We start from the raw sequence: 19,829 nt of genomic DNA on the forward strand, positions 1-19,829 counted from the left end.
GGACTGGTTGGATCTCCTTGCAGTCCAAGGGACCCTCAAGAGTCTTCTCCAACACCACAGTTCAAACGCAGATTCTGTTATGGAGTGATTTTCAACACGAGACTGAAGACAGAAAACAATGGAGTTGGGGGAACCATTGCTAGTTCGCCTTGTTGCCCCCACATTTTACCCTTGCAGTGTGTGTATGTAGAATATCTGTTACAAGCCAGCAATCAGGGCACAAGATTCTCTGTCTAACATATTTGTGAAATGAGTAGTTCAATGCATCGCATCAAGGTGACAGATTACTGGTTAGTGTTTCAGAGAGTTTATCAACCACATGGAACAGATCTTTCAGAGCTAACAACTCTGGGGCTGTGAAAAGGAAAGCGTAGACCTCGTGGATGATAAGCAAACGTTAGAAAAACACCCTTTAGGTTTTGAAACAATTCCAGATATTCATTCTGTTTTAATTGCACTTCTGGCAATGCACATTAGCTGCCGGCCTTTGTGGAGCTAATAGCTCTAGAGCAATTCCCATCCAGGAGGAACCTGAGCCACACCTGTGCCAGTGCACAGCTTTGTCACTCTTTGTCCAGTATCCATATTTATCCCTCAGAGTGCATCAGCGATAGTCATGACCTTGGCGGGTTCCAAGGTAACTGTAGGGCCTTCATCAGTCTGACCAATGCCTCCTAAAAATTCTTGTCTATCAAGCATGGACCTTGCCTCTCAGCTCTCTCTCTTTTTTCTATCAAGAAAGTGTAAATTTGAAAGAAGAAGTATTTGACTGAAAGAAATTCAGGATATCTCAGGGGAAGCTGCTGGCATATCCAATTTAATATTGCCCTCAATGACTAAAGCTACTCCAAGCTCCAGAGAGTTAACTTTCCCAAGTAAATTCTAAAAGTGTGTATGTGTGTGTGCATGTGTGTTAGGAGGATGAGGAAGGAGGAAAAGAGAATACAAATCAGAATGCTCTAAATATCAATCACCAATACTTCTTTTATTTCAGAAACCTCTTTGCTAGATCTGCAGTGATAAATTAAGTAAAATAACTTGTCAGCTAATCACTTTCAATCTTTCACATCAGACATTACTTGGTATTGTTCAAAAGAGAAACCAAGGGGCCTACCTAGATGATTCTGCTTTTACAGAGCCTTCTGATATCCCCAGATGGAGGAATGGAAGGTGACATAGGGCTAAAAGGGCAAGACAATCACTTGAAACTAAGCAGGGGCGTCAGTATTGAAAGAGGCCATCTGGACCATCTAAGACAAGTGCCTCATGTAACAGAAGAGGGGATGGGGCTTCTGCACTCATACAGCAAGACCGCAGGAGCTCTCAGCCACCTCTGGCTCCAGGGTGAGTATTCTCTATTGCCCCCGCTGCCCTCTTTCAGAGGAAAGGTACGGATTCCATGAAAGGTGCTCAGGATTTGAAAAGGCTAGCAGCACAGAGATGGAGAGAAGGGAAGGATTCCTAATTTGAATGTGAATTTAAGAAGGGTACTTGGTTGCATAGGACACTTTTTGCACTGTTGTTATTACTGTATTTTAAATTGCAGTTATATATTTTTGACTGCTCTGGGTCTTCATTGCTGTGTAGGCGTTCTCTAGTTGCAGCAAGCGGGGCCTACTCTCTAGCTGTGTTGCACAGGCTTCACACTGCAGTGGCTTCTCATCGCAGAGCATGGGCTCTGGGCGTGTGGGCTTCGGTAAGCTGCAGTTCATGGACTCTAGAGTGCGGGCTTAGTGGTTGTGGTGCACAAGCTTGGTTGCTCCTTGGCATGTGGGATCTTCCTGGACCAGGGGTCAAATCTGTGCCCTATGCACTGGCCGGCAGATTCTAACCACTGGACCACCAGGGGAGTCCCGATGACAGCTATTTTTTTAGGTAAAACAATAGCTCTCTCTTATTGAAAACTTACCATGTGACAGGTCTGTGCCAGAGGTTTTTATATTTATTATCTCAAAGCCACTCTCTGAAGTAGTCATTATCATCTCCATTTCATATCATAGCCATGAAGTAGCAAACTGGGGTTCCAATCTAGTTGCTATCAGTATGCCATAGTGCAACGAGCTCTGTGTCTGTGACTGCCATGGGCGGGCAGTGACAGTCCACCTGGGTCAGATTAGATCATCCACATGTGATGCTAAGTCTGTGCTGTCAAATTTATGAAAAATGACAGAAATTACATCTGTTGTTGGCTGCCCAGCATCTTTGTCTTCTTGTTCCAGGTAATGATATCTCCAACTTCCTCTCAGGAACTGTCCCTACCCCATTCTTAGCTACGTAAGAATTGAGAGTTATCTCACACTCAGCTCCAAGAAGGGCCCCCTGGTTAGCAAAGCCATACCCTGGCCACAGTGATCGGTTCAGGAGGGGCACATGACCCAGTCAGGCCATTCAAGTGTTAGGAAGCACTTGCTGGGGCCTTCTGAGAAAGAAGCCTTTATGCTTTTCTGAGAATGCTGCCTGGTGAGATTGTCTCTCTTCCTATTACCTTGATCAAGGACAAGCTTCAGGAGCCACTGGCAGCCCCCCAGCAACCCTGGGGACCACCAGCCTTAGGATGGAGCAGATATTCTGCACAGTATGGGGGAGGGATGGAAAGTAACTGGGTCCTTGTTGATTCTGTGCCACTGGATTAATCCTTTCCTCCTGATTCTTTACCATCTGAACCATCAGGGAAACCTGGATTAAGCCTTCTCTGATGTCAGAGACAATCTCTGGATTTTCATTTAGCTGAGATAATAAAGTCTCTTTATTTTTTATTTTTACTTTAAAAAATTCTCTTTATTGTTAAAGTCACTTTGAGTTGGGTTTTCTGTTATTGAATATTAAACATTTTAAACTGATACAAATGGGTGGACCAAACCGTGTACCCACAATCCATGCTGGACACATAAGCCAACAAATGCTCTGATCACTCCCTGCATTAGTTACTCTCATTCGGCAATCAGTAATGAAGTTTCCACTCCTCCCTTTCCCTTAAGATCATTAGCAATCGTCCCTCTTTAGAGTGTAAAAATATGCTGAGAAGATGAAGAAAAAATGAAAATGTCTTCAGCAAGTCATAAACTTCTTCCCACACCTACTTAAAGTTTAAGGACTGCCTTAATACTCCATGTTTAATTGTTAATTGAGAGTTTAAAAATCAAAAATGCCAACTTTGCCTTCGATGAGATGGAAAATTATGCTGCTGTAGAAGGTAACATAATGTAAAACAGCCAACATTACCAAGGCACACAAATGTTTTTGGTATGTAAAATTGCTTTGTAAAATATTTGCTCCATCTGCTGAAAGCGGCAAAGACAATTTTCCCTTGATAGCTAATGGCCCATTTCGACTGTGTGGCAAGTGATTCGCGGTGGTGGCGGCTCTCATTAAACAGAATGGTGAAAGTGCGGTATATAATTCCATACTTATGTAGCATTATCCACTCGCTGCTTCTCGAGGAGTCTGTCCCTCATTATCCAGGCCTCCACCTTGCACCAACACGCAGGCCTAGCAGTTGATTTGACTCGAGAAGCGCTTTGTCCAACTGAGGCACATATGTTTCTTCTGGATTCCAAAACTCAGCACAACTGCTTTGCCCCGACCAGAAACACTGGAGAGCTTCATTCCCTTTCAACTTTTCAGCTCCTCAACGGCTGTTTCTTTTTCCCCCTCTCCACAGGGGGCCCTGATTTTCTTTCTTGGCTCACCCTGTCGCGCTGCATGCTGGGGGTTTCAGTAGATAAAGATTAAGCATTTCTTGAAATTCTTAATTGAACTTTGCACATAAACAAAAGCAGGAAACATTTTTCCTGTGGGCTAAAGCCATCCATAAAAGCCCGACAGACACGGCCCTTGGCTCATGGTAAATGTGATGGTTTGTGATCTCTCTCTTTAAAGGAGTTGTTTACACTATACCCTGAATTACTTCAACATCTGCTAAAGGAACAATTAAAAATAAATAATCCAGGGTGGTTTAAAAAAAGAAGAATCCGTTCATGTTTGGGGAATGATATTAAAAAGTAGTTACAGCAGCAAGTGGCAGATTTTTTAAAGGTATTTTTAATGTTGGAAAATGGGTTTAAAGGCAATTATATTAAATAATAGTGACGCCAAGTAAAAATATGACTGTTTTAAAGATTATGCAATATTTTAAAACAGAAACCACACAGTTTAAAAATCAACTATAAGTCGAAGTGGCCACCATACTTATTTTATGGCTAATAGGTTTCTTTCCAATTAGAGAAATATCACTGATTGAGAAAACTGTATATGCTGAAAAAGCTCTTTAGTTGAAAATTAAAAACAAAAGAAAACACATGTGCCCATTGGACTTGATTTTTCATTCAAGTAGTGAGGGAAAGGGGTGAATTTGTCAAATGAAGTGAGAGGCTTACAGGAAAATTTATATTTTAATTTTATACCAAGGGAAGGGGCAAGCATCTGCTTTCCTTAATCAGATTCTATACCTTCCTTGCTATTTCCACAGGTACAGAGGTAAACAGTTGAGGCAGATGGGACAGCATTATCTATTTATCATTTTTTTCTACAGACCAGGTTTATGCAAACACCAGGGTAACAAAGCACTGAATTCCCAAAATGAGGATTTGTTTACTCTGGCACAATCACACAGAAGTCCGGGTCTTCTCAAGGCCATTCCCCTCTCGCCGAGGGGCACGGAGGACAGACGACCAGAAGCAAATGGCGCGGTGGCCGGCAGAGGAGAGTCAGCCCACTCTGACTCTGTTCCAAATACCCGTGCCTGCTCTGTGGCTTTCGGAAAAGCAGATATTTCCAAAAGAACTCCAACGGGGACTTCCTGTGTGTGAAAACACTAACCAATTCTTGTTCCTCTCATCTTTTGCTTTATTCCTTCCTTTCACGCCGTTATTGCGAAAAACTGGCAGTTAAATTCAATTGATTCAAAATATTCTGGATCCATATGGCCGCCAACCCTGGAGCTGAGGCGGCGATAGCGCCTCACTGCTGTTCTCAAGCATTTGCCTCTCCCCTAGTCCCCAGATGGTGGGAGTAACATTTAAACCTCCTTTTCTCTGCCTTGTACAATAGACCTTGGCACCATTTCAACTGTTTACTCCGGTAATTAACAGCTCTGATACCACAACAATTACAACTCCTACACTCTCACCACAATAATGCTATGAATTAGTGAGAGCTAATGGCTGGAAGGTAGAGCATTTCCAGACTGTGAGATCTGTGCATTTTTAGAATAAAATAAAAGGTACAAACAGCACGCTTGCAGTAGACAATGATTACCTTGTAATTAGTTTACACAAAGCTTCCTATTTAATGGCAAAATGCTGTAATTAACGTGTGACAGAAAATCAAAGGGTACTTTGTAAGCATATGAAAAATTAACACTGCAGGCCCATAGCTTTATGTACTGATTAGAAGCATATTAAATCAATAGGACACACAAACCAACAGCTTGTATAGCTGATTATTATAGGTCCTCGGAAGGGGGACCCAGCTTTCGTTTAACTTGGGGAGGCAATTTTCCTTCTCCTGTCATCTTCCTCAGGCACTGAGAAGCACCTCCAACCCAACCCTGGCAGCTTCATGAAAATAACCACTGAACTGGAAGAAAACATTCTAAGTCATTTTCAGAGATAAGGAAAAATATGTAAATGATTAAGACTTTCCAACGATTGCAGTGACGTGCTGCTACACTAATTAGAAAAGATACCAACTGGAACCAGAAAAATGAAGCAAATGGGTCTCAATCTTGTGGTCAGGAAAATCTCTAGTTTATCAGGTCAATGCCTCTTTATTCAACATGTAGGATGTTAAAATAACTGGAATTATTTTCTGTTTTCAAATTATAAGAAACCAGGCTGCTAGCAAGGCTTATTCTTTTAAAGGCATTATCTGGGTAAACCATTGGGTTAGGCACACTTTGGTCCACAATCTTGTATCTTCAACAGTCACAATCCTATATGATAACTGATGCTTAGAACAATATTCTAGAAGCCTAAAAGGTGCTATAAGACCTTCTGAATCACCAGAAAAAGATTAAAGTTGTATGTACTTGTTCAATACTACCTACAATTTAATTCTGATGCAATTTTATGGTAATGTTAATAACACATAGCATTTTTTGAGGTCTTATGTGCTAAATATTGATACATTGGCAGCCAATGCACAAGGGTCATCTCTTTTAATTCTTACTACCTCCTCCCAGGAGACAGGTGCTAATATTATTTCTCTTTACACTTGAAGAGATAGAGGCTTGGACAGCTGAAGTGATTTGCCCATGGTTCCCCCTTGCCCCAGTAACCTCCATTTGCCTAGTCCATGGAACCCATGAAGCCAGACCACTTCCTACTTATCCTGAATGTTCAACTATTCAGACTGGTCTATTCCAAACCTTTTTCTGCTTAAAAGGAAATTTACCACATCAATCTGGAACAGGAGATATAAAGAAATATTAAAAAAAATTAAATATTTGGTTGCTTATCCAAAAAGCAGGGTTTTTTGACATGTGAATTGTCCAAAAGAAATCTTTAATTTTTCAGTAATTTTTACTCTTTCTGTGCACATGTTGATTTCTTAATGTAAATACTTTGTTTAAGACAGTGTTCTCTGTTGAGAATGTTTTCATGGAATAAAATAATCTTTCCATGGTCCAAAACAAAACAAAACAAAACAAAAAGCAGGGCTTTAAATACTCACGATATTTTTAATGCCATGTCTGATTGTGAAGAAAGGCTGCTTACTCTAAGTTTTCTGAGAATTTACAGGTTCACTAAAATGATCTAGAAAAATTTGTCACCCCCATGAATGATCAAAAGGTGGCATCTCAAACTCACTATCCTCACCCACTCACATAAGTAGGTAGGTGAGGCAGCTGTGTTGCAAAGCTGAACCCTAGAGACTCTCCGACAGGGCTTCTTCCTCAAAACTCTGGGGCGTGTGTACTAATGGCTCTCTTTCCTCCCAGCCGACTAGCAACAGACAGCAGCTGCCCTGTCAGTCAGGAAAGGGAAGGCATTTGAGAGCAATAGCTATGGGACCTTTGTGTTGCCCACAAGTCTCTGTAGAAAGCAGACAATCTGCCACAAGGGCAGCAGGCCACAAAGGCAGGGACCAGAGGGAGAACACTACTTCAGGGCTTTCAAATAGCGGGTCTTTTCTAAGTGGATTCAACTCAGTGTGGCCAGGGCAGGGGACCAGGAGGAGTGGATGTGGTTTCCAAGCTAGATGTGGATCATTGACTAGCTATGTGAACTTGGGCAATCATTTCACTTCCAAGGAATCTATTTCTCCATCTGTAAACAGAATAACAATACCTTCCTTCTCAAAGTGGTGTGGAAGTAAACGAGTAAAAACTTCAGAGGTTTTCCGAAACAGAATGAGTCCATTCAAGTAAAGTGCTGAAATGCCTGGCACCCAGTTGTCCCTTGCCATCAAGCAGGATTGATGGTAGGACTCCCATGGATAACAAAATCCAAGAATCCTCAAGTCCCAAATATAAAATGGCATTGCTCACCCTTGGTATGTGGGTTCCACATCTGCAGATTCAAATATGCAATGATACAAGGAAATGTCAAAACATTTCCTTGTGTATTAATGCCTAGTCTGTGTGCCTGTGTGTAGTGTATTCCTGGGTCTGTGTGCATGCATGCTAACTAGCTTCAGCTGTGTCCAGCTCTTTGCGACCCCATGGACTGTAGCCCTCCAGGCTCCTCTGTCCATGGATTTCCCAGGCAAGAATACTAGAGAGGGTTGCCATGCCCTCCTCTAGGGGATCTTCCTGAACCAGGGATCAAACCTGCATCTCTCGCCTATCCTGCATTGGGAGGTGGGTTCTTTATCACTAGTTCCACCTGGGAAGCCCACTCATGGGTCTGTGTGCTTAGTTGCTAGTTGTGTCTGACTTTTTGTGACCTCATGGACTGTAGCCTGCCAAGCTCCTCTGTCCATGGGGATTCTCCAGGCAAGAATACTGGAGTGGGTTGTCATGCCCTCTTCGAGAGGATCTTCCCAACCCAGGAATCAAACCCAGGTCTCCTACATTGCGAGTGATTTCTTTACTGTCTGAGCCACCAGAAAAACCCAAGAATACTAGAGTGGGTAGCCTATCCCTTCTCCAGGTGATCTTCCTGACCCAGGGATCGAACCAGGGTCTCCTGCATTGCAGGTGGATTCTTAACCAGCTGAATTACCAGGGAAGCCCATTCGTGGGGGTCTATAAAATCTCATGTCTAGGCCAGCATTCTGGCAACTACTTTTCTAACGCAGTGTCACCAGGTGTCACTACTAACAAGCCAGTTTTCCAGGAGTGAGGGAGCGAAGTTTCCCTTTATAAACAGAAAGGGAACGGCACAAGGGCTAGTACCACAAAAACTGTCTCCCTGCACTGTCTTAGGTGAGAGTGTCCGGGAAGGTTTTTTCCCCTACAGGTGTGTCTTTGCTTAAGCCTTTATTCCTACTAAATGAAAATAAATTCTCTCGTCTCTGGAGTGGCAACTTTGGAGCATGCACACATGTGTAGATTCACTGAAACTTAATAGGCATCGAGTATTTAAGTGAGTTTACTGGAACCTGTTGGGGGAAGTAGATTATGTCAGCTGGCAGGATAGGCACAGATGGTAAACAATCTACCTGCAATGCAGGAGACCCAGTTCGATCCCTGGGTCGGAAAGATCCTCTGGAGAAGGGAATGGCAACCTGCTCCAGTATTCTTGCCTGGAAAATCCCATGGACACAGGAGCCTGGTGGGCTACAGTCTGTGGGATTGCAGAGTCGGACATGACCTAGTGACTAACACTTTCACTTTCAGGATGAAGAGAGTAAGGTTGGTACCAAGACAGGATGGAACAACTGAGAGTTGTGCTCTTTTTATTGTGGCTATTATGTAACATCCTGCTCTTCCTAAAATCACTTACATGTCAACACTGATTTTTAAAATGTGACTTCAGTGTTTTATCATTTGTTGATTCCATGACTTTGTTTCAAGTCAACTGCAACTAAATAACTCTGGTTCTCAATTAGATAGGTGAAAAAAAGATGATCCTTACAGATCCTGGAGTCCACACTGAATCATGACTACATCTAAAACCAATATCTGCACAAGACGCAAGAGAATCTCAAAATAGTTCAAACCCCTATAAACAGCACTGTTTTTAATCTGTTGCCTACAACATACCAATGAGAAAAATCATGGTATCGTGTCATAAACTGCTATGCAAATGATGCTATTTGTGAGTATTAACATAATTTAGTGCTTACAGTCATATTCTCATTTCTAATAATTCTCCCAGAATGGAGTCTTTCTCTGGACTCTTAGCCTGAAGGATAGTCTTTCATCAAGAAGCTGAAATTTTTAATAACCTGCCAGCATATGTTTTCCATGTGCCAGGCTAGGCTTGATGACACAACATCTTCATTATCAAAGAAACAGGTCTGCAAACTGTAATAGGACATTAAAACATGCCTGTGCTCATAAAGTAATGCTTTGATGTCTAAACATGCACCATTATGATGGTCTTCTGGAACAAAGGATAGTTCTAATCCTAAATTCTCAATAGCTACACTCAGTGGAGATTGCAGTTCACTGCCACTCTGAATGCGACTTCACTTTGAAGGCAAAAGAATGTCAATAGTCTCCTAACAACAAAAAAAAAGCTCTTCAGAAGTACTTTATTTTTTTATTTTTGGCTTCTAACAACATCATGGTCAAGCACAGGTCTCAGAACGTAGAAAGATTTCATAATAATTGTTTTCCCTTGTTAAGTTAAAAAAAATTTAGACAGATCATTAATTATTCATAAGTGTCACATTTGACAACATTAACAATAATGCCAAATGTAATTGGTGGCAATTTAAAATGGTATAGTTTAAAATATTTGAAATGAAATAATATATATTCAGATTTCTAAATGCAATTCAGCTATATGTCAATATATTAAATATTTTTAAAACTTAATAAAAACATTTCAAATTTATCATAGTATAGTATCAGGAGAATTCTATAAAAATTATTGATTTGAAATACTGAGGCAAGCAAATACTTTGTACATTAACACTGGGGCTTCCCAGGTAGTGCTAGTGGTAAAGAACCTGCCTCCCAATGCAGGAGAGGAAAGAGACTTGGGTTTGATCCCTGGGTCAGGAAGATCCTCTGGAGGAGGGCATGGCAACCTACTCCAGTGTTCTTACCTGGAGAATTCCATGGACAGAGGAGCCTGGGGGGCTACAGTCCATGGGGTCGCTAAGAGTCAGACATGACTGAAGCGACTTAGCACACAAGCACACAAACATTTCAATTTTTTAGATTAAAAAAACTTTGCTTAAAAAACTTTTTAAATACAAGATGAAATAAAATCCAGTCCAAGGAGAACACAAGAGCAACCTCTATGGGCCTCTGGGCCTCAAAATTAAATACATTTTCCTTTCCTTGTTTTATTTTTTTCTTAGGAGAGTAATTCACTTTGGTATCCTTTAAATAATATGTAAAAAGCTGGCCATGACAGGTACTGCATTAAGTCCATTCACTGATGGAGGAGGAAGAAAAGCCCTAAATAGATCATGAGGAGAACTAACATTTATCAAAGGGAACTCTCTCGTCTGACTGTTCTCTAGATTTATTCATCATCTCATTTTCACAAGAATAATGTGGTTCTCTCTGTGTGCCGCTCCCTTTCTATCACTGGTATCTTGATTCATCCGCTTCTGTAGTGGGATGCTCAAAGCAGGTGCAAATCACTGCACAGCCACCACTACAGAATTTGGCAGGGAAAAAGGAATCAGTTCATGGAAAATTTGTGTCTGAATTTTCCTCATCAGTTATACTTTCATCAGTAATGAAAAACAGAGATTTGAGATTAAGTGAAGTCAGCGAGACGAGGTCTCTGAATGCAAAATGATGCCGTTTTCAGAATGGTGGGTTTAATTCATATATGAAGCCACATAAAACTAATTATTAAGCAACTTTGAAACAGACTAAGAAGTTGTACAATTCATCTTCCCACCAATATACGTGGAAAAATCCATATACATCACTCATGTATTAAAAGTTTTTTTACCTATTATTCTGTTCTTGCCTGGAGATTTTCTTGCTGGAATGTATTATTTTCTCAACATCTCACAGGGACCAGCAGTTACATAAATTTCCTTGAATTGTCTTCAAAAACGTATGACTGCTGACAGAAAGCTGTTAAACATTAGCTTCCAGGTGACAAGCATTCACTAATAGAATTTCCCTCTCACAATAAAATACAACTAGCTTAATAACAACAGTTGGTAGAAGCATATGATCTAGAATCACTTAGAGCAAATGATTAGATTTGAAATGTTATTTGGCTATCATAAAAAACACTACTTCCTAATTATTATCATAATCAATTTGAGGATTTTTTTAGGGATCCAAGAAGGAACATTTAAGATAACCTGATCAACCTCATTCACTTTGTACATAAAAACTAAGGCCCAGGAAAGTAAAAGATTGCCTAAGGTCTCAACTGCTGATAGGTAACTCAGCTGAGTCTACAAGAAAGTGCCTTATCTCCTAGCTAAGCCTTTTGCTTTATCTCCTATCTGTTCACAGACACTTTGGGTTTATGTTACCACTGAATACTCACTTGTGCCCATTTCTTTCTCCAGTCTTCACGACTGTATCTCTGACTCTCCTTTAGGACCCAGCTGTAGCACTTTAGGTGGGAGGGAATGTCACAAAACGCAGTCCCATTTCCTCCAAACTCATAGTCCGCTTTAAAGAGCCAGCGTTGGATTTCCAGGTGATCGATGACCAGCTGACTCACCTGTTCTATTATCTGTGGGGCCAAAGATACAGCAACAGTTAATTTCCTGGATTCCTTCTTATCGTGTTAACTTAGCTGTAGCACTTCTCACATGTCTTTATTTCAAACTGTTCATTTGGTTATCTTCTAGTTACTAACACAGATTAGAAGTTTTAAGTGATATGTGTTTGTGTGTGTATATGTTGGGTTGGCCAAAAAGTTCATTCAGGGTTTTTCCATAAGCTGTTTGGAGAAGGCAATGGCACCCCACTCCAGCACTCTTGCCTGGAAAATCCCATGGATGGAGGTGCCTGGTAGGCTGCAGTCTGTGGGGTCACGAAGAGTCAGACATGACTGAGCGGCTTCACTTTCACTTTCCACTTTCATGCATTGGAGAAGGAAATGGCAACCCACTCCAGTCTTGCCTGGAGAATCCCAGGGATGGGGGAGCCTGGTGGGCTGCCATCTCTGGGATCACACAGAGTCGGACACGACTGAAGCGAGGAGGTTAAAAAACTCGTGAAAGCAACTTTATTGGAATACACACCTCTCCTACATCTTATTTGAAACTTTTCTCAAGAACTGGGCTCAGTCACATGAACGTTTCAGGGGTAGACATGCAAGCTCGAATATCACAATAATAATAATAATAATAACTATAATAGTTAACATCACTGAACTCTCAGTAGGCTTTAGGCCTTTGGCATAGCTCTTTACACAAATCTTCTCATTGAACACTCACAAAAACCTATGAAATAGGCACCATTATTAATTCTATTTTATGTATAAATAACTGAGACTCAGGTAATTTAAATAACTTGCCCACGATCACACAAGACTGAGTCCCAGAACAGGGACTCCACCCAGGCTGCTCTGAGTCCAATACCTAAGCCCATTTCTTCTCCACTATGCTATCCATCTCAAGCTACAGAGAGGCAGAGAAGGGTGAGGTGGAGAAGGAAGTCAGGAGCAAGAGAAGCAACTTCCTTTACAGTCAATAAGCCATTTGGATAAGTTTGAATCAGAAAAAGTCTATAGCAAGATTACTTAATTATAGGTAATACTGTTCTAGTAGAGCCTTGGTGAAAAATAACTCATTAGACCACAAAGTGATTTTTTTGTTTGATCTTCTTATCAGACTTTCTAATCTATATTGAAAGAAACAATATTAAGCGTTCCCTCTCCTGAGCCTACCCCATGCTATTCTTGGCCATGGTCTGTGCTTAAGGAGGCTTCTGCAACACTGTTCTCTTCTCTTTTTGATGAGTTTTGTTCACCAAATGGATTTTTTTAAACTACAGAATGTGAGAGGACTCATAATTCTGGAAAAAAATCTGTTGAAATCTGGAACTGGAAGATTAAAATTATTTTGATTAAAGGGACAATCTGTTCTTTTGAGCTGGGTCTTTCCAGCCAATCGTCCTGGAGATGCTACAGTGTACAGCAGTGTTGAAGTGATACTAAAACAGACATACTTGGGACCCCTGGAAGCCCCATGCAACCATAGGGTATTCAATTAGGGTGAAAATGAAATTGTCTCAGCTCCCTAATTATCAAGTAGTGTCTAGGGATAATGTGGGTGTTTAAATGACAAGTACTCTGGTCTACACACCATATGGCTATGAGCATAGCCTAGGAAGGCTTTTAAAAATGTGTCTTTCAAAGTTATATCCCTTCTTTCTCTAACGTTGTGTTGAGAAGATAGATTCCATTATGGTCATATGCTGCACAAGAAGAAATAGTTCTTGGCCTGTTAATGTCCAATAAGATTCTCTTGCCAGTATAAGGAAAGATATTCTGGCACAGTCCTTTTCATTGTATGTTTGGATATATTGCATATTTGGAAGTTTCAGCTACTAACAGAATTATTATCTGCTTCTTCCAAATCCTATTATTTGTTGCTTCTGAGATTCCTATAAATGGGTGTCTGTTGATGGATTCCCTACAGTAATGAAAAGGATCAATAGTATTGTAAAGACTATACCACTGGAAAGAATTATGTGCTATCTTTAAGTGAAAATTGAACAGTGCTTTAAAATAGCATTGCCATTTTTGATTATTTAACCAAAGCTGTCAATATTTCATATGGAGCACATGCCAGAAAGAGAAGTTGCCTGGTTACTTTATGGATCAAAACAGGAAATGCCCACTGTGCTCAAGCTGGACTTAAAAATAAAATAAATTACTTAATCATAAATAAATGACTTTATGTTATTGCCAAACATTTATCATTTTCTATTTGAGTCTATCTATTCAAAAGATGTAATATATTTTTTAATTGCCATACATTTTATACTGGTGTAGGGCAGAAAGAGAAAAATGTCTACTGCTAAAATCCAACTGATAGCTAGGAATATTTATTAACCTAAATTAAAATAATCACAGCTTTCTTTCACCAGCTTTAAGTTTATGAAGCACATCGGTAAAAAGTCAATGTTACTGATTCATTACCATCTGCAAATTCAAAATGCTGACATGTTCAGATAGATTAGGTAGAATAGGCATTATCTGGAAAAACCTCAATGGAGTGTTTCAATTCTTGACCTTAGACATGTGGTTTCGAAATAAGTAGTGCAGACCTCAGTTATGACTTAGTTTATTGTGATACAATTTGCACACACCATAGGTGAAATGACACCCTTTAAATCCAATTTATCTTTGAGGAGAGGTTTTTATCCTACTTCTGAATATCAGCATTAGAGTGAAGCTTTACTGCATTAAAGATTCCTGTATCTTTTACCACAATTAACATATAAAGTTCTAAAATACTTCATTGCATCAATGGGGACAAAAGCAAGACTCACTCAATATAAATAGTGCACATACATTCTAAGGTTTTGAGGACTGTTTAATGTAATATACACGTATGAAATTGTATCACTTAAAAATGCATTTCACTTGTAATATGTCTATGAGCCTAGTATTCTACAGGGAAGCAGAGTTAAGCAATCCACTCTGTTACCTTCAAATTTCAGTGGAGGTTAATGATGATGGAAGGGACACATGAGGTCAGGGGAAGCCTCTCTCTTCTAATCCTATTAAGATAGCCTGTGCCTTTTCTAGACTGCCCTCTTTAAAAGAAACTTCCTTCATGAGTCTATGTATTATTGCCCATGAACACTCTATCTAGCAAGATTGAAACAATCTGGGGGCAATTTAATAATTGCCAGTTAGTCGCTGAAAAGCATGATGTGTTGAAAGACTTGGTTCGGGGGCTCAGCAGCTACGAGGTGCAGAGCATCAGGATCAGGCAGCTAACAGAAGTAGCATTACCCCTAAATATTGTCCCTCACAAACACCCTCATTTTGTCTTTTAGTTTCCCCAGAAGTAGGTGCCCAAATCACTTGTGATTGGCTCAGAGGAATGGTTAAGAGATGGAATGAAACAGAGGTTAGGAAATGTTAACAACTATTTGTCTTTTAGTTTCTTTATTGTAAAAAAAAGATAGCAGTTAATTGTGAGAACTCCTGCCAGAGCAAACTTAGAGTGGCTAATTTCTAGTTCTCTAGTGGGTAATTTTGTAGTGACTATTATGGTTCTTCAGATATTAGGGCCCTAACTATCTTTTGGAAGAATGCACAGCCATAGACTTAGACCAGGGCAAATTCAGAAGCAGAGAGTTTTCCTCCTGGAGCCATTTCACTTTCCCTTTCTGGGGTTTTCCCCCTTTCTTTATGGCCACTTACTGAACAGCCAGGACTTGGGTTTTTTTTTTGTTTGTTTTTTTTGTAGAGCCATGGATATCCGTAGTCTGCCACATCTCCTTTGCAATATGACTCCCTAGAGCTCTCCAAACCTGCTCCGTTTAGCCCAAACTGACTCTCACATTTCTTAGGGTCCTACTAAAATGACTAGCTAACTAATATGATGATGAACTAATCCATATTAAGGCAATAAATATTGATAGCAGATGAATACATGAGTAGAGCCTTCAGTTCCTTAATCCAAATGAATAAATACTTTCAGAATGTCAATTTCTGTAAGGCCCATAGGAAGATACTTTGAAACACCAAAGGACTAAAGTGTGTTGTGCTCAGTCACGTCCAACACTTTTGCAACCTCATGAACTGTAACCCACCAGGCTCCTCTGTCCATGGGATTTTCCAGGCAAGAATACTAAAGTAGGTTGCTATTTCCATTTCCTACTCCAGGGAATCTTCCTGACACAGGGATTGAACCCACACCTCTTGTGTCTCCTGCACTGACAAGTGGATTCTTTACCACTGAACCACCAGGAAAGCCTGAAGGCTAAAGCAGATCCCATCAAAACAACTCAAGTGTTCCATAATATTCTTCATTGGATAGGGCTGACTCCAGAAGACCTAAAAAGTTCCCACAAGGTCAAGAGAATGTGAAATATTTAAACAGAGCCTCACTTGTCCACCCTGCTTACCTGCTGGTGACTGTAGATGCTATATATTCCAGGAGGGACTGGCACATTTGCATTCTCAAAGACCCGTTTGCTTCCAGACTTGGTGCTGTAGAAATGAGCTAGTTCAGGCTCTGGGCCTAGGATGGGTATGTTTAACATATCTGCCACAGCCAGATCATCTCTGTGGAGGAGCCCACTGACAATGTAGGCTTCTTTCCCTTGGATGAGATTTTTTATTCTTTTGATTGCCTTGGGACTGTACATCAGGTGAGTAGCCAGGCACATATGCTGCTTCTGGGGGGAGATCATAATATTCTTGTTAAAAGGTGTTCTTTTTCTAGTCCATACACCTAATCTATAATGTTGCACACAATAAATGCATTATTAATAGCAGACTGGGTTATGACCTATCCTGTTGTTTAGCAGTTTAAAATGATAAAAGCTGTTGGGGTGAGGCTCCATAATCGCTCACATCTTTAGTGTGTTGGAAATAGGCTCACTGGGAATAGAACTAATTACTACACATCTGTATTTATTTGATCCACGTGGAATTATCCTTCTGTCAGAAGGAAAAGAAGCTGGCGGCCTTTGGATAATAGTGATTCATCTCTGCAACACTTCTGGCATGGTTTAACACTAAAGCGTCTGGAAAATCAATACAAAAAAATGAAGAAAAGAGCCTCCTAATATTCTTCAGTATTCAGAGCTCCTAATCTAGTAACCCTTTAAATGATTCAGTAGGAAAAGGTACTTGACTTGATACTCTCTTCCCAAAGTTCTACCATAAATTCCATTTCAAGAGTACATATTTTTATGATGATTATCATGGTTCTTGGCCAGAGAGGACTCATGAATGGAAAATATTTGAGAATTTCCACAACACTCAAATTCCTCTTCCAATGGAAAACTCTTTTTATTTTTGACTACTTACAGCCAGCTCAGCAATACATCTGACTGTCTCCTTCAATTAAATAAGCAATTCTGGCATGTCTTAACAGGGGCAGAGGATGGAGCCAGATGGTCAGCACAAACCAAAACTAATACAAGCATGTCTCTGTGCTCAAGGAGTGGGAACACAGATGAGTACAGTTAATGCATAATTAATACAAGGCAGAGAAGGGCCATAAAGAACTACAGAGGGCCTTGGAGGCATGGAGGAGGGAGGCAGAAGCCACATGCTAGTGGGAAGAGCTGAAAAGGCAAATCACTTATCTCAGTTGGGCCTCAGTTTTCTCATCTGTAAAATGAGTATAATAATAGTACCCATCTCATAGGGATGCTGTGAGTATTAAATGAGATAATGCATGTAAAGCAGTTATAATAGTGCTTGGATATAATAAGCACTTATTAGCAGATGTTATATTATTACTGTTATCTGCTAATATTATTGTTATAAAAGAGGTTGGGGTTAAGGTAAATTTTGAAGGATGGGTAGGATTTTATCAGGTGAGGATGAGCATAGCCTAGGGATGGAATATGAGAACCCAAATGAAGTCACTCAGTCATGTCTGACTCTTTGTGACCCCGTGAACTGTAGCCCACCAGGTTCCTCCATCCATGGGATTCTCCAGGCAAGAATACTGGAATGGGTTGCCATTTCCTTCTCCAGGGGAATCTTCCCGACCCAGGGATCGAACTCAGGTCTCCTGCATTGCAGGCAGATGCTTTAACCTCTGAGCCACCAGGGAAGCCCTCATGAGAACCCAAGATTGTGCTTATTTCTCTAGAGCAGAGAGCATCATGGCACATGAGAAAGTCCTGGGGCTTAGGAGTCAAATGGTTCTTTGAATCCAGTTCTGTCCCTAACAAATAACCTGAACTTGGGCAAATGACTTAGACTCCTTGAGACTAAGTTTCTCCATCTGCCGAGTGGGAATAAAAATAACCATTTGATGGGCTCCTCTAAGGATAAAATAAGACTATGAATGTTTAACACCTGTTATAATGCATGGCATTGAGTTGACATTCGATCGATGGTATTAAAAATTATTATGGAGAAAATTAAAAAAAAATAAAGTCACTAAAATGTCATGCAAATAATATAATGCAAGACTTGAGAGTCTTAATGGAATTTAAAGGATTTTGTAGAGTGGCTCCATCTCCCCCCAGAGTCTAGTCACAATTCTATTCAACAAGGCCTTAAATTGTGGAGAAATTCCGAGCCACTATTTTGGGGAATATCAGGCGAACGAGTTTGCAAACTGTTAGAGGATATGAATGCTGAGTATAAGAGAAAGTGACCGAGGAGACCCCCTGGATTTCAGTCCTATCTGAATTTGTAACTTGCCAGTTTATTTAGAAAGCCTGATCTTTCTGAGCCTTGGTTCCCCACATTCAAATGAGGGGTTGAACCAGAAGTCTGTAGGGTCCTTCCAGCTGTGATATAATGTTAAAACCAAAGCTCTTCTGGATATACTATTTAACGGGTACAGAGTTTCTTCTTGGGATTTTGAAAAAGTTTTGAAACTGGATAACACAACGATTGTACAACCATGTGAGTGCACTGAATGCCATGGAACTGTACAATTTTTTATGCTATGTATATTCTGCCTCCCCTTCAAAAAAAGATACCCCCAAAAATTCCTCTGAGAGAGGATTTTATGATTTACCCTATTGAACCCTTCCTTCAGAGCAAGTGATCTAAGTTCCTTTTGTCTATGGAATATGCCTTTTCTACATAATTTAAATCCTTTTTCAAAACCTGCCTTTAAGAATGCAGCTCTAGGAAATCCAGCGTTCCATTGGACAATGAATGGTGACAGCACCTCGTGAGTTTGTTTCCCATCTGATTGCTCACTGTTTATCCCCCTGTTTATTATTTCACTCCCTTCCTTTCCTTATAAATTATTCCAATGAGGAAATGTGAAAAAATGATATGTCTGGGAGAACTGATGACTTGAGTCACAAAGTATATGGTGGACTTTTCAGGGACTTGGAAGGATGTTTTAAAGGGGACAGTCTTCTCATGTCAAGTTCCCAAGGTCTCAGCACTTTGGCATGTACTCTTCCATTTGATCCATACGACACAATTAACAGTCCCTCTTTTGGAGATGGGGAAACTGAGGCTCGGGTGATTTGCCCATAGCCACACAGCTGGTACACAGCAGAGGCAGGATTATTATTCATTATTATTTTATTTTTTTTATTATTCTTCTTCATTATTAGCACAGTTCTCATACCAGGGCTGCCATGATTTCTCTCATTTTACAGACTGAGTAGTGAGGTCTGAGGTTTTATGAAGTGTGATGAGGGGATGGCAGATGCAGCAACAGAACCTAACGTGAACGTTCTGAGCACATTTCCAGCCAGGATGAATTTCTGTCTCCTCTAGGGCTGCTTGTCTCCATTGGCAAGCACTCTACCCAACTCTGTTGTGTCATCTGCAGGCATGCCTTATTCTTCAGGCAAGATGGTCCCATGGCATTGTGTTCAATGTGTGTTTGATCAAGATTTGACTGTAAGTGATGGCAGAGCATTTCTGACTGCAGGTCTGGTGTGACCATGTAGAGAAGGTCAGTATCATCAGATCAGTATCATCCAGTATCATCTGTGGATTTATACAGATGACAGAAATCTAAAATGTTCCTAATGCCATAACATTATGTTGCTGTTTAGTTCCTCAGTTGTGTCTGACTCTTTTGTGACCGCATGGACTGCAGCCCACCAGGCAATAGGATTTCCCAGGCAAGAAAACTAGAGTGGGTTGCTGTTTTCT

General features: G+C 40.5%; 1 protein-coding gene across 4 annotated transcripts in view; it reads right to left on the bottom strand.

Moving 5' to 3' along the window:
* LOC138073110 (IQ domain-containing protein H-like) overlaps positions 1-19,829 on the bottom strand; it is a 131,559-nt gene that overhangs the window by 71,320 nt on the left and 40,410 nt on the right. For 3 of the 4 annotated variants that reach the window (XM_068964603.1, XM_068964602.1, XM_068964605.1), the window contains one exon: positions 11,583-11,774. The exons of the other annotated variant lie outside the window; for it this stretch is intronic. In XM_068964603.1, coding sequence (XP_068820704.1) covers positions 11,583-11,774 — 192 coding nt within the window. The remainder of the gene's footprint in view (positions 1-11,582; positions 11,775-19,829) is intronic. 4 annotated transcript variants of the gene reach the window in all.

Source organism: Capricornis sumatraensis, chromosome 2, assembly GCF_032405125.1.
Source record: "Capricornis sumatraensis isolate serow.1 chromosome 2, serow.2, whole genome shotgun sequence".
Classification (NCBI taxonomy): Eukaryota; Metazoa; Chordata; class Mammalia; order Artiodactyla; family Bovidae; genus Capricornis; species Capricornis sumatraensis.